The sequence below is a fragment of the Oncorhynchus kisutch genome, linkage group LG23 (genome assembly GCF_002021735.2).
Source record: "Oncorhynchus kisutch isolate 150728-3 linkage group LG23, Okis_V2, whole genome shotgun sequence".
NCBI classification, from domain to species: Eukaryota; Metazoa; Chordata; class Actinopteri; order Salmoniformes; family Salmonidae; genus Oncorhynchus; species Oncorhynchus kisutch.
Window position 1 is genome coordinate 41686580 of NC_034196.2, and position 13755 is coordinate 41700334.

Consider the following 13755-nt stretch of genomic DNA (forward strand, 5'->3'; position numbering starts at 1 on the left):
CAAGTAAGAGGGGATAGGAGGTGGGGGTTGGGGCGAGTAGAGAAGAGAGGGTGCCATTTAATGTAAAGTAGGTTACCATATAGAGAATAGGGTGCCATTTAATGTAAAGTAGGTTACCATATAGAGAATAGGGTGCCATTTAATGTAAAGTAGATTACCATATAGAGAATAGGGTGCCATGTAATGTAAAGTAGTGCACCATATAGGGAATAGGGTTTAATTTAATGTAAAGTAGGTCCTCATATAGAGAATAGGGTGCCATTTAATGTAAAGTAGGTTACCATATAGAGAATAGGGTGCCATTTAATGTAAAGTAGATTACCATATAGAGAATAGGGTGCCATTTAATGTAAAGTAGTGCACCATATAGGGAATAGGGTTTCATTTAATGTAAAGTAGGTCCTCATATAGAGAATAGGGTGCCATTTAATGTAAAGTAGGTCTTCATATAGAGAATAGGGTGTCATTTAGTGTAAAGTAAATCACCATATAGAGAATAGGGTGCCATTTAATGTAAAGTAGGTCACCATATAGAGAATATCCTATCCTATAATTTCCGAACCTATCAGATCCAATCCTTTCATATCCTTTACCATGCTCTATCATTTTGACCCCTACATAACCCCATCATTACCCAAACACAACCCCTACATAACCCCATCATTACCCATACATAACCCCATCGTTACCCATACACAACCCCTACATAACCCCATCATTACCCATACACAACCCCTACATAACCCCATCATTACCCATACACAACCCCTACATGACCTCATCTTGACGTTCATGCCCGATACCATATCTATTAGCTTTGAACTACTACACTCAGGAAAGAAATGTGCTATCTAGAACCTAAAAGGGTTCTTCGGCTGTCCCCTTTGAAGAACCCTTTTTGGTTCCAGGTAGAACCCTTTTGGCTTCAATGTAGAACCCTTTTGGTTCCATGTAGAACCCTTTTGGTTCCATGTAGAACCCTTTTGGTTCCATGTAGAACCCTTTTGGTTCCATGTAGAACCCATTGGAACTCTTTTTTTTCCTAAGAGTGTACCACAGATATTTGTGTTAAGAGCATGGTGATATGATATCACATGCCTTATGTTCATGACCGTTACACGACCCCATTGTGACCTTCATAACAACCAGCTAAAAATAGGTTCAACTCAGACATCCACCCAGACATGTCAGGTAGTTATTTTACAGGTCAGACACGCCAGAGATCGAACGGTTAAAAGCAGCGTGTGGCTGCAATGTGTTAGCTATCACCTACTGGGTGATGACAAACATTGTTTGGCTGTTTGGACCGTATCCACATGTAGAATCGTTGGAAAATGAACAGAAATTGACGGTTGATATTCAAGAGGCGATAGGACGGCGAACTGCAGCTTTCAGCTCACGCAGCTCGGTTATCTCCGAGGTTTAAACACACTGACTAAATGTTGGAGAATAATACAACTGGATTGGATGCACCATTTATAAAAAAAAACATTTGGTGACACGTTCTGTTTTCTATGGATATCTTCTTCATGGTGTTTTAGAAGCACATTTATAACACATTATAATTCATGAAATAGACGCAAATTTGATTTTTCACAGACAGTCTTTGGTCAATGTGCAAAGACTGATTTCTATTCTGAGAAACCTAAAATATTAAACATTGTATTGACATTTATAGGTTACATCAGGGCTCTCCCGGAGATCTACCATCCTGTAGGTTTTCACTCCAACCCCAATCTGGTGCACATGATTCTAATAATTAGCTGGTTCAAGTTAGATACAACTGGGGTTGGAGCGAAAACCTACAGGAGAGTAGCTCTTCGGGAACAGGGTATGAGAGCCTTGGTGTTACGATCAACTAGGAGTGGTGGGTGGAATCAGGCGCAGAGAGCAGGGTTCAGTCGTTTGTCAAATTTATTCACCAGCGCAACAAAAACGGTCACGCCAACACACAGGGCGTATATAAGTTGCCAGTCCAAACAACAGGACAAAAATAGTCAGGAGAATAAGGACACGAATAAATCACACCATCAAAACCAGAGTAACAAAAAACAAGCCCGCACAAATACCCAGCGGGCCTATACCAACGACAAAAAAAAAACAAAGAGATAGAAAACATAGAAATAAAGAAACTAGAATGCCCACCCTAGTCACACCCTGGCCTAACCAAAATAGAGAATAAAAGCCTCTCTATGGGCAGGGTGTGACAGTACTGTCACACCCTGGGGGAGGGTCCGGGTGGGCATCTCTTCACGGCGGCGGCTCCGGTGCGGGATGTAGACCCCCCTCCGCCCGCAGATCCCTTCGCTTTGGTGGCGGCCCTAGTGCATGGCCCTTCACTGGAGAAACCGGGCCGCAGATCATCGCCGGAGGAAACCGACCATCGCCGGAGGCTCCGGACTGGGGACCGTCGCTGGAGGCTCTGGACTGGGGACCGTCGCTGGAGGCTCTGGACTGGGGACCGTCGCTGGAGGCTCCGGAGTGGGGACCGTCGCTGGAGGCTCCGGACTGGGGATCTACGCTGGAGGCTTCGTGCCATGGATCCTCACTGCAGGCTCCGGGCCATGGATCATCACTGGAGGCTCCGTGCCATGGATCATCACTGGGGGCTTCGGGCCATGGATCATCACTGGAGGCTTCCTACGTGGAGCCGGAACAGGTCTTACCGGACTGAGGAGGCGTACTGGCAGCCTAGTGAGTGGAGCTACCACAACACGTCCTGGCTGGATACCCACTCTAGCTCGGTGAGTGTGGAGAGCTGGCACAGGACGCACTGGGCTATGACGGCGCACTGGGGGCATAGTGCATAGAGCCAGCGCAGGACACACTGGACCGTGGAGGCGCACCGAAGGTCTGGAGCACAGAGCTGGCACAACTCGTCCTGGCTGGATACCCCCATTAGACCGGCAAGTGTGGGGAGCTGGAACAGGCCGCACTGGGGTTAGCTGGTCAAACCGGGAACACCGTGCGTAGAGTTGGCGCAGGATAACCTGGGCCGAAGAGACGCACCGGAGGCCAGGAGCGCTGAGCCGGCACAATCCCTCCTGGCTGAATGCCCACTCTAGCACGGCAACTGCGGGGAGCTTGCAGAGAGTGCACCGGGCTGTGGCTGCGCACCGAAGGCATGGTGCGCAGAACCGGCGCTTGACCAGTTATTCGCTCCCCATGGTAACCAAGGGGAGTTGGCTCAGGTCTGAACCCTGACTCTGCCAATCTCCCCATGTGCCCCCCTCAAAAATTGGGTGCTTGCCTCGTTGCCGTGACTCATGGTATCGTCGCCGTTCCTCCCGTTTTCCGCCTGTTTCCATGGCAGTGTCTTGTCCCCTGTCATAACCTCCTCCCATGTCCATGAGCTCCTCAACTCACTCTTTTCCCGGGCCCAGGATCCCTGCTCCTCCTGGCCACGCTGCTTGGTCCTTTGGTGGTGGGTAGTTCTCTCACGGCCCTCTTCGGAATGAGGATCGGACCAAAGTGGTAAGTGTTCATGATTTTTATTGATCAAAACACTTGAACAAAATAACAAAGAGAAAAACGAACAGTTCTGTAAGGCAAAAAAACTATACAGAAAACAACTACCCACAAAACACAGGTGGGAAAAAAGCTGCCTAAGTATGATTCCCAATCAGAGACAACGATAGACAGCTGCCTCTGATTGGGAACCACACAAAAACAAAGAAATAGAAAACATAGAAATAAAGAAACTAGAATGCCCACCCTAGCCACACCCTGGCCTAACCAAAATAGAGAATAAAAGCCTCTCTATGGCCAGGGCGTGACAATTATCCCCAGTGTATTTATACCTGTGTTCTCTGTTTGTCTGTTACCAGTTCGTTTTGTCCGTCAAGCCTATCAGCATTTTTCCCCTTGCTCCTTTCTTTTTCTTTAGTTCCTGTTTTCTAGTTTCCCGGTTTTGACCATTCTGCCGGCCCTGACCTCGAGCCTGCCTGCCATTCTGTACCTTGTCACACCGCCCTGGATTATTGACCTCTTCCTGCCCTGAAACTGCCTGCCGTTCTGTATCTTTTGACTCTGATCTGGATTACTGACCTCTGACCCTTGACCTGTCGTTTTGCCTGCCCCGTTCTAGTAATACACCTTTGTTACTTCGACACTGTCTGCATCTGGGTCTTCCCTAAAACGTGATACCTTAGCAATGTCTATGAATTTGAAAGTGGTAAATAAAAATGTCCAGAATCCAATTGCCAATTCTTTACCATTCTCAGATGTCCAATGTGTTGTTGTTGTTTGAACTGCAGATTGCTCTTTTAAAAGCTCACGTGGAGTCTGGAATCTTAATGATGCTTTAAACAGAACACCGCTGGAGCAGGGCCAGCTGCTTTCCTCATAAACCCTACACACTCTCTTACATCCTTATCTCGTCACCTGTCAAAATGTTTATGCCAGCGATATGTTTAAAAAGCCAGCGATATGTTTAAAAAGCCACCCGCCTTCGTTTTGGTCTAGCTCGGTTGAGCAGGGGGCCAAGATGTAACTAATTGCGGCGTCGCGAAACGGTCGCGAAGCATCTTCCAGACGCATTAATCTCTTACAGTGTTTGACGAGGCTACGTTGTAAACATTCAATCCCCATCTTTGAACACTTAAGCGTGCGTACATGCGGCCCGACAGGTTTATACTGATTTGTGCAATATGCCAGGACTTGGCACCGAGCGCACACTTGGTCTGCATCCCAAATGGGCCCATAGGGTTCTGGTCAAAAGTAGTGCACTATATAGGGAATAGGGTGGCGTTTGAGACACGGGCTTGAGGTCAGAGCTATGCGAGCAGCCTTCCAGCAGCAGCATCGTGTTGTACACATGGGATGTCCAACACTCGCTATCTCCCAAATCTCACAGTCAAAGCCAATTTTTACCCCTCTCTGCTCCAAATATGGAGGAATGTGGGATTGGGAGCATCGGGAGCCAGTCTAAATACCTGTTACTTATCAAAGATGGTTTTGATCATCTATATCAACCATGAGTGCATTTGAGGAATGCATTGTATCCGCAAGCTATAATTTAAAGTTTAGTCATTTAGCAGATGTTCTTATCCAGAGAGACAGGAACAATTAGGGTTTAGTGCCTTGCTCAAGGGCATATCGACAGATTCTTCACCAATCAGCTCAGAGAGAGAGAGAGAGAGAGAGAGAGAGAGAGAGAGAGAGAGAGAGAGAGAGGGAGAGAGAGAGAGAGGCCGCAGACCAGGCTCTCAAGAGAAGACAGGCTATGTGCTCACTGCCCACAAAATGAGGTGGAAACTGAGCTGCACTTCCTAACCTCCTGCCAAATGTATGACCATATTAGAGACACATTTTTCCCTCAGATTACACAGACCCACAAAGAATTTGAAAATAAATCTAATTTTGATCAACTCCCATATCTATTAGGTGAAATACCTTAGTGTGCCATCACAGCAGCAAGACTTGTTGCCACAAGCAAATGGCAACCAGTGAAGAACAAACACCATTGTAAATATAACCTATATGTATGTTTATTTATTTTTCCTTTTGTACTTTAACTATTGCAGATCATTACAACACTGTATGTAGAAATAATGACATTTGAAATGTCTTTATTCTTCTGGAACTTTTGTGAGTGAACATATGTTTCCCATGCCAATAAAGCCCATTAAATTGAAATTGAATTTGAAATTGAATTGAGAGAGGGACATAGAGACAGACTGAGTGAGAGACAGATAGATAGATAGGAAGAGAGAAATAGAGAGGGAGAGAAGGAGAGAGAGACCCCTTGCCTGATGAAAGGAGCTTTGTGCTCCAGCAGGCAGAGCATCTGTGCAGTGAAGTAATCTAGTGATGTCATCTAGTGAAGTCATCTAGTGATGTCATCCAGAGATGTCATCCAGTGATGTCATCTAGTGAAGTCATATAGTGAAGTCATCTAGTGAAGTCATCTAGTGAAGTCATATAGTGAAGTCATCTAGTGAAGTCATCTAGTGATGTCGTCCAGAGGTGTCATCCAGTGATGTCATCTAGTGAAGTCATCTAGTGAAGTCATCTAGTGAAGTAATCTAGTGAAGTCATCTAGTGAAGTCATATAGTGAAGTCATCTAGTGATGTCATCCAGTGATGTCATCCAGTGAAGTCATCTAGTGATGTCATCCAGAGCAGAGAGAGAGAGCCACTGGAGAGCCTGTTTGTCAGAACCCAGGTCCAATTACTGTAGCCTGGGGGTGCCGCTAACATGGGCCTCACACACACACACACACACACACAGGTACACAGGTACACGCACCAGCACGCTCAAACACACACAGACCGGTTTGGCTACCAACTCTACTCCAACAGGCACAATTAGACCAAGAAAGAGGCTTGAGCAAAGCAAGATATTAGAGTTTGAGAGTTAGTGTCTAAGAGAGAGTTTGGTGGTTTAGAGAACTGCACTGCAGTAATTGTGAATAGTGTACAGTAAAACTTCAATCAAACGCAGTCTCAAAAAAGCTGCCTGTCCCTTTTAATAGCCGGACATCAGTATTTCAGCAAATAAATGTTTCAAATAAATGCCGGTGTGAACTTCAGTGAGTATCGTAGGGCAAAATAAGATAAAAGAGAACATCATCATTATCATGGACGAGACAGCAGTGTGGTTTGACATGACATGGTCGCCTCAATGAGGCGCCACGAGGTGCAAGGAGTGAGGCAACGGTGCTGAAATGCGAAATCGGAGGTGTATGATAGGCAGCCTTTGCAATGGATTTGTTTTGTTATACAGTCTATGATCTAGATATATACCATCATCCATGACGGAGTGCCAGTGTAGGGAGGGGCGATTGAAGGTCTGGCATTGTTGGTCTCTGAAGCTGGGGCTCCCAGCAGGGCAGGGTAGGTTCTCACACAGCCTGTACTGCATCCTGGAGCCGACACAGTCCCGGCTTTTCCCACTGGTCCCAACAGAGACAATACAAAACAAAATGCATGGAATGAAGGTCAAGATCAAATAAGTAAAGCTCCTGTACCCTAGCGGATAAGGTGCGTTAGACCAGTAACTGAAAGGTTGCTGGTTCGAATCCTCAAGCCGAACAGGGTGAAAAATCTGTCCATGTGCCCTTCAGCACTGAATCCCAATTACTCTGGATAAGAGTATTTGCTAAATGACTAAAATGTACTCAAAGATGTAAAGTACCCGGGACTCTACTCAGAGACAGTCATTACAGTGTAAAGTACATGGGACTCTGCTCAGAGACAGTCATTACAGTGTAAAGTACCTGGGACTCTACTCAGAGACAGTCATTACAGTGTAAAGTACCTGGGACTCTACTCAAAGAGACAGTCATTAGTGTAAAGTACCTGGGACTCTACTCAGAGACAGTCATTACAGTGTAAAGTACCTGGGTCTCTACTCAGAGACAGTCATTACAGTGTAAAGTACCTGGGACTCTACTCAGAGAGACAGTCATTACGGTGTAAAGTACCTGGGACTCTACTCAGAGAGACATTCATTACGGTGTAAAGTACCTGGGACTCTACTCAGAGACAGTCATTACGGTGTAAAGTACCTGGGACTCTACTCAGAGACAGTCATTACAGTGTAAAGTACCTGGGACTCTACTCAGAGACAGTCATTACAGTGTAAATTACCTGGGACTCTACACAAAGAGACAGTCATTACGGTGTAAAGTACCTGGGACTCTACTCAGAGAGACAGTCATTACAGTGTAAAGTACCTGGGACTCTACTCAGAGAGACAGTCATTACAGTGTAAAGTACATGGGACTCTACTCAAAGAGACAGTCATTACGGTGTAAAGTACCTGGGACTCTACTCAGAGACAGCCATTACAGTGTAAAGTACCTGGGACTCTACTCAGAGAGACAGTCATTACAGTGTAAAGTACCTGGGACTCTACTCAGAGACAGTCATTATAGTGTAAAGTACCTGGGACTCTACACAAAGAGACCGTCATTACGGTGTAAAGTACCTGGGACTCTACTCAGAGAGACAGTCATTACAGTGTAAAGTACCTGGGAATCTACTCAGAGAGACAGTCATTACAGTGTAAAGTACCTGGGACTCTACTCAGAGAGACAGTCATTACAGTGTAAAGTACCTGGGACTCTACTCAGAGAGACAGTCATTACAGTGTAAAGTACCTGGGACTCTACTCAGAGAGACAGTCATTATAGTGTAAAGTACCTGGGACTCTACTCAGAGAGACAGTCATTACAGTGTAAAGTACCTGGGACTCTACTCAGAGACAGCCATTACAGTGTAAAGTACCTGGGACTCTACTCAGAGAGACAGTCATTACAGTGTAAAGTACCTGGGACTCTACTCAGAGACAGTCATTATAGTGTAAAGTACCTGGGACTCTACTCAGAGACAGTAATTACAGTGTAAAGTACCAGGGACTCTACTCAGAGAGACAGTCATTACAGTGTAAAGTACCTGGGACTCTACTCAGAGACAGTCATTACAGTGTAAAGTACCAGGGACTCTACTCAGCGAGACAGTCATTACGGTGTAAAGTACCTGGGACTCTACACAAAGAGACAGTCATTACAGTGTAAAGTACCCGGGACTTTACTCAGAGAGACAGTCATTACGGTGTAAAGTACCTGGGACTCTACTCAGAGAGACAGTCATTACAGTGTAAAGTACCTGGGACTCTACTCAGAGACAGTCATTACAGTGTAAAGTACATGGGACTCTACTCAGAGACAGTCATTACAGTGTAAAGTACCTGGGACTCTACTCAGAGAGACAGTCATTACAGTGTAAAGTACATGGGACTCTACTCAGAGACAGTCATTACAGTGTAAAGTACCTGGGACTCTACTCAGAGAGACAGTCATTACAGTGTAAAGTACCTGGGACTCTACTCAGAGAGACAGTCATTACGGTGTAAATTACCTGGGACTCTACACAAAGAGACAGTCATTACGATGTAAAGTACCTGGGACTCTACTCAGAGAGACAGTCATTACGGTGTAAAGTACCTGGGACTCTACTCAGAGAGACAGTCATTACAGTGTAAAGTACCTGGGACTCTACTCAGAGAGACAGTCATTACAGTGTAAAGTACCTGGGACTCTACCTACTCAGAGACAGTCATTACAGTGTAAAGTACCTGGGACTCTACTCAGAGACAGTCATTACAGTGTAAAGTACCTGGGACTCTACTCAAAGACAGTCATTACAGTGTAAAGTACCCGGGACTCTACTCAGAGAGACAGTCATTACAGTGTAAAGTACCTGGGACTCTACTCAGAGACAGTTGTTATAGTGTAAAGTTCCTGGGACTCTACTCAGAGAGACAGTCATTACAGTGTAAAGTACCTGGAACTCTACTCAGAGAGACAGTCATTACAGTGTAAAGTACCTGGGACTCTACTCAGAGAGACAGTCATTACAGTGTAAAGTACCTGGGACTCTCACACTTGCGCTGGCGTCCACTGATGCCAGTGCTGCAGGTTGGACTGCAGGTTCCCCAGGACCCCCAGGTGCTCCACTCTCCCATGGCTTGCTCCACTGGCACCGCTCTGCTCACACACTCCCCAGCACGACACCACTGTATGAGTACAACACACACACACACACACACACACACACACACACACACACACACACACACACACACACACACACACACACACACACACACACACACACTTGAATAAATCACACAGTGTCCAAACCTACAACCCTGTCCAATGACATCATCAAACCCCACTGCTGAACAACTGTGAACGCAAACACTCCTGAACCCAACACTAATACAAAACAACGCTGCACTCACAGTGTAACTCGGCCTTGCCGTTGACGAGCTGCTGATTATGTGGCGGCTGATGTGTTGAGCTATGTAAACAGAGGATTCAGGGTCTGATTGAACACTGGCAATCTCCCTTACTCTGGTTTGTGCTCATCATCATTACTATTGACACTTCTGTTGACAGGATGGAACTCTTTAACGTCAACTTTTCACTGACACAACCCACCCATTACAAGATACCTGAAATAATTCAAACACTGCCCAAGAAGTGGGATCTCACTATTTAATATGTCCTGTCCACTCTGATGACACGTAACATTCTCCAGAGTTCACTGGCCTTATTCAAAGACCCCCCCCCCCCCCCAAAAGGTTTCCCAAGGTACGCTTCGGTGATCAATGAAAGCATATTTCTACAAGAGACTGCACTTGGAATCTCTACATGGGCTGTTACAGATTATAAACAGTGCATCTAAGGACAAAGTCTCAATAGACTCCCTTCTGTACTTCACTACACTAATACCTAATACTCAACCGTGGCGTACATACAACACGTTCCTGGTGGCGTTACTAGCAGGGTTTACGATGGTCGGGCTCCGCGCGGTGCTCTGCATCATGTTGCCTGTCAGCGTGGATACACAAAGGGACGTGGAGACGGTCTGAAGCGGGGCCAGGGGTTTGCCGTGAGCGGCCACAGCTGGCCTCTTCCCTTGGCCCACAGGCTGTTTCTCATCTCACTGTTTATAATATATCTCGGAGAGGATGGCTCTCTCCTTCTCTTGTCTCTCTCTCTCTCTCTCTCTTCTCTTCTCTCTCTCGCTCGCTCTTTCATGCTCTCTCGCTTTCCCTCCCCCTCTCTCTCTCCCTCGCTCACTCTTTCCCTCTCTCTCTTCTCTCTCTCTCTCTCTCTCTTCTCTCTCTCGCTCGCTCTCTCCCTCTCTCTCTCTCTCTCTCTCACTCGCTCTTTTTTCTCTTGCAGCAACGGCTGCTTGCTTGGGCTCGTGTGGAAAAGATGATTTCATATTAGTGAGGCTGGTATTGAGGGACCATATCGTGTTGATTGGCTGATTTTAAGATGATGAAATGTGATGAATTAATAAAGGCATTGGTTTACGTCCCAAATAGCACCCTATTCCCTAGACAGTCCACTACTTTTGAACACGTCCCATAAGGCTCTGGTCAAATGTAGTGCACTATATTCAGAAGAGATATAAGCATAATTTAGGATGCGGACACAGAGGTAGAAAGGGATGCAATAGAGTCTACCCTGAAAAATAATCAAATAAAAAAAAAAAATCTGAAAAGCTGTATACACCCGATATACACCCGATATACACCCGATATACACCCGATATACACCCGATATACACCCGATATACACCCGATATACACCCGGTATACACCCGATATACACCCGATATACACCCGATATACACCCGATATAATAAATAGTACACTATACCATTTGGTATAATTTGGGACGCACATTTAGTTTTTCTAATAAAACTTGAATGAAGCCATGTGAAATAGAGCAGTGTCCACAAATGACAGAAGTCCTCCACACGTTCTACACAAATCCATGTTCTGTATCGTAATACATTGCTGTGGTTCTACCTACCTTTCCTGGGTCACACTCTGTGCCATCCATGGGTGGGTCCAGTTTGGTTTTACAGTCCTTCTCTCCATCCACCCGGCACCACAGCCCTGAACACATCACATACTGAAACACGCACACACACACGCACACACACACACACACACACACACACACACACGCGCGCGCACACACACACACACACACACACACACACACACACACACACAGAAATAAAGTTTATTGACATACATTTTTATGATGCAGTCTATGTTTATTTACTTGAATCACTGTTAAAAAATGTTATATGCGGTTTACGAAGGACACACTGTATAAAAACAGTTTTCAATACATAATTGAAATAGGTGTTCTTATTGGAAAAAAAGAAGAAAAGTATTGGCACTCACTACTACTCTTCACAATGATGTCCATTACATCAAATCAAACTTTATTAGTCACATGCTTCGAATACAACAGGTGTAGAACCTTACCGTGAAATGCTTACTTACAAGCCCTTAACCAACAGTGCAGTTCAAGAAGAGTTTAAGAAAATATTTACCAAATAAACTGAAGTAAAAAGTAACACAGTAAAATAACAACAACGAGGCTATATACAGGGGGTACTGGTACCGAGTCGGTGTGCGGGGGTACAGGTTAGTTGAGGTATTTTGTACATGTAGGTAGGGGTGAAGTGACTATGCATAGATAATAAACAGCGAGAAGCAGCAGTGAACTTAACAAATGGGGGAGAAATGTAATAGTCCTGGTGGCCATTTGATTATTTGTTCAGCAGTCTTATGGCTTGGGGGTAGAAGCTGTTCAGCAGTCTTATGGCCTGGGGGTAGAAGCTGTTCAGCAGTCTTATGGCCTGGGGGTAGAAGCTGTTCAGCAGTCTTATGGCTTGGGGGTAGAAGCTGTTCAGCAGTCTTATGGCCTGGGGGTAGAAGCTGTTCAGCAGTCTTATGGCTTGGGGGTAGAAGCTGTTCAGCAGTCTTATGGCTTGGGGGTAGAAGCTGTTCAGCAGTCTTATGGTTTGGGGGTAGAAGCTGTTCAGCAGTCTAATGGCTTGGGGGTAGAAGCTGTTCAGCAGTCTTATGGCCTGGGGGTAGAAGCTGTTCAGCAGTCTTATGGCTTGGGGGTAGAAGCTGTTCAGCAGTCTTATGGCCTGGGGGTAGAAGCTGTTCAGCAGTCTTATGGCCTGGGGGTAGAAGCTGTTCAGCAGTCTTATGGCTTGGGGGTAGAAGCTGTTCAGCAGTCTTATGGCCTGGGGGTAGAAGCTGTTCAGCAGTCTTATGGCTTGGGGGTAGAAGCTGTTCAGCAGTCTTATGGCCAGGGGGTAGAAGCTGTTCAGCAGTCTTATGGCTTGGGGGTAGAAGCTGTTCAGCAGTCTTATGGCCTGGGGGTAGAAGCTGTTCAGCAGTCTTATGGCTTGGGGGTAGAAGCTGTTCAGCAGTCTTATGGCCTGGGGGTAGAAGCTGTTCAGCAGTCTTATGGCCTGGGGGTAGAAGCTGTTCAGCAGTCTTATGGCTTGGGGGTAGAAGCTGTTCAGCAGTCTAATGGCTTGGGGGTAGAAGCTGTTCAGCAGTCTTATGGCCTGGGGGTAGAAGCTGTTCAGCAGTCTTATGGCTTGGGGGTAGAAGCTGTTCAGCAGTCTTATGGCCTGGGGGTAGAAGCTGTTCAGCAGTCTTATGGCCTGGGGGTAGAAGCTGTTCAGCAGTCTTATGGCTTGGGGGTAGAAGCTGTTCAGCAGTCTTATGGCCTGGGGGTAGAAGCTGTTCAGCAGTCTTATGGCTTGGGGGTAGAAGCTGTTCAGCAGTCTTATGGCCAGGGGGTAGAAGCTGTTCAGCAGTCTTATGGCTTGGGGGGTAGAAGCTGTTCAGCAGTCTTATGGCTTGGGGGTAGAAGCTGTTCAGCAGTCTTATGGCCTGGGGGTAGAAGCTGTTCAGCAGTCTTATGGCTTGGGGTTAGAAGCTGTTCAGCAGTCTTATGGCTTGGGGGTAGAAGCTGTTCAGCAGTCTAATGGCTTGGGGGTAGAAGCTGTTCAGCAGTCTTATGGCTTGGGGGTAGAAGCTGTTCAGCAGTCTTATGGCCTGGGGGTAGAAGCTGTTCAGCAGTCTTATGGCCTGGGGGTAGAAGCTGTTCAGCAGTCTTATGGCCTGGGGGTAGAAGCTGTTCAGCAGTCTTATGGCCTGGGGGTAGAAGCTGTTAAGGAGCCTTTTGGTCCTAGACTTGGCGCTCCGGTATCGCTTGCCGTGCAGTAGCAGAGAGAACAGTCTAGGACTCGGGTGACTGGAGTCTGACCATTTTATGGGCTTTCCTCTGACCCCGCCTATTATAGGTTCTGGAGTGCAGGAAGCTTGACCCAGGGATGTACTGGGCTGTACGCACTACCCTCTGTAGCGCCTTACGGTCGGATGTCGAGCAGTTGCCATACCACGCG

At 46.4% G+C, this 13755-nt stretch overlaps 1 protein-coding gene across 1 annotated transcript in view; it reads right to left on the reverse strand.

The window, feature by feature from the left end:
* Positions 1 to 13755, reverse strand: part of LOC109868745 (A disintegrin and metalloproteinase with thrombospondin motifs 19) — a 137249-nt gene that overhangs the window by 56661 nt on the left and 66833 nt on the right. Inside the window, exons 11-13 of the mRNA XM_031802449.1 lie at positions 11340 to 11441; positions 9378 to 9523; positions 6748 to 6896 (exon numbers count right to left, since the gene is read on the reverse strand). Coding sequence (XP_031658309.1) covers positions 6748 to 6896; positions 9378 to 9523; positions 11340 to 11441 — 397 coding nt within the window. The remainder of the gene's footprint in view (positions 1 to 6747; positions 6897 to 9377; positions 9524 to 11339; positions 11442 to 13755) is intronic.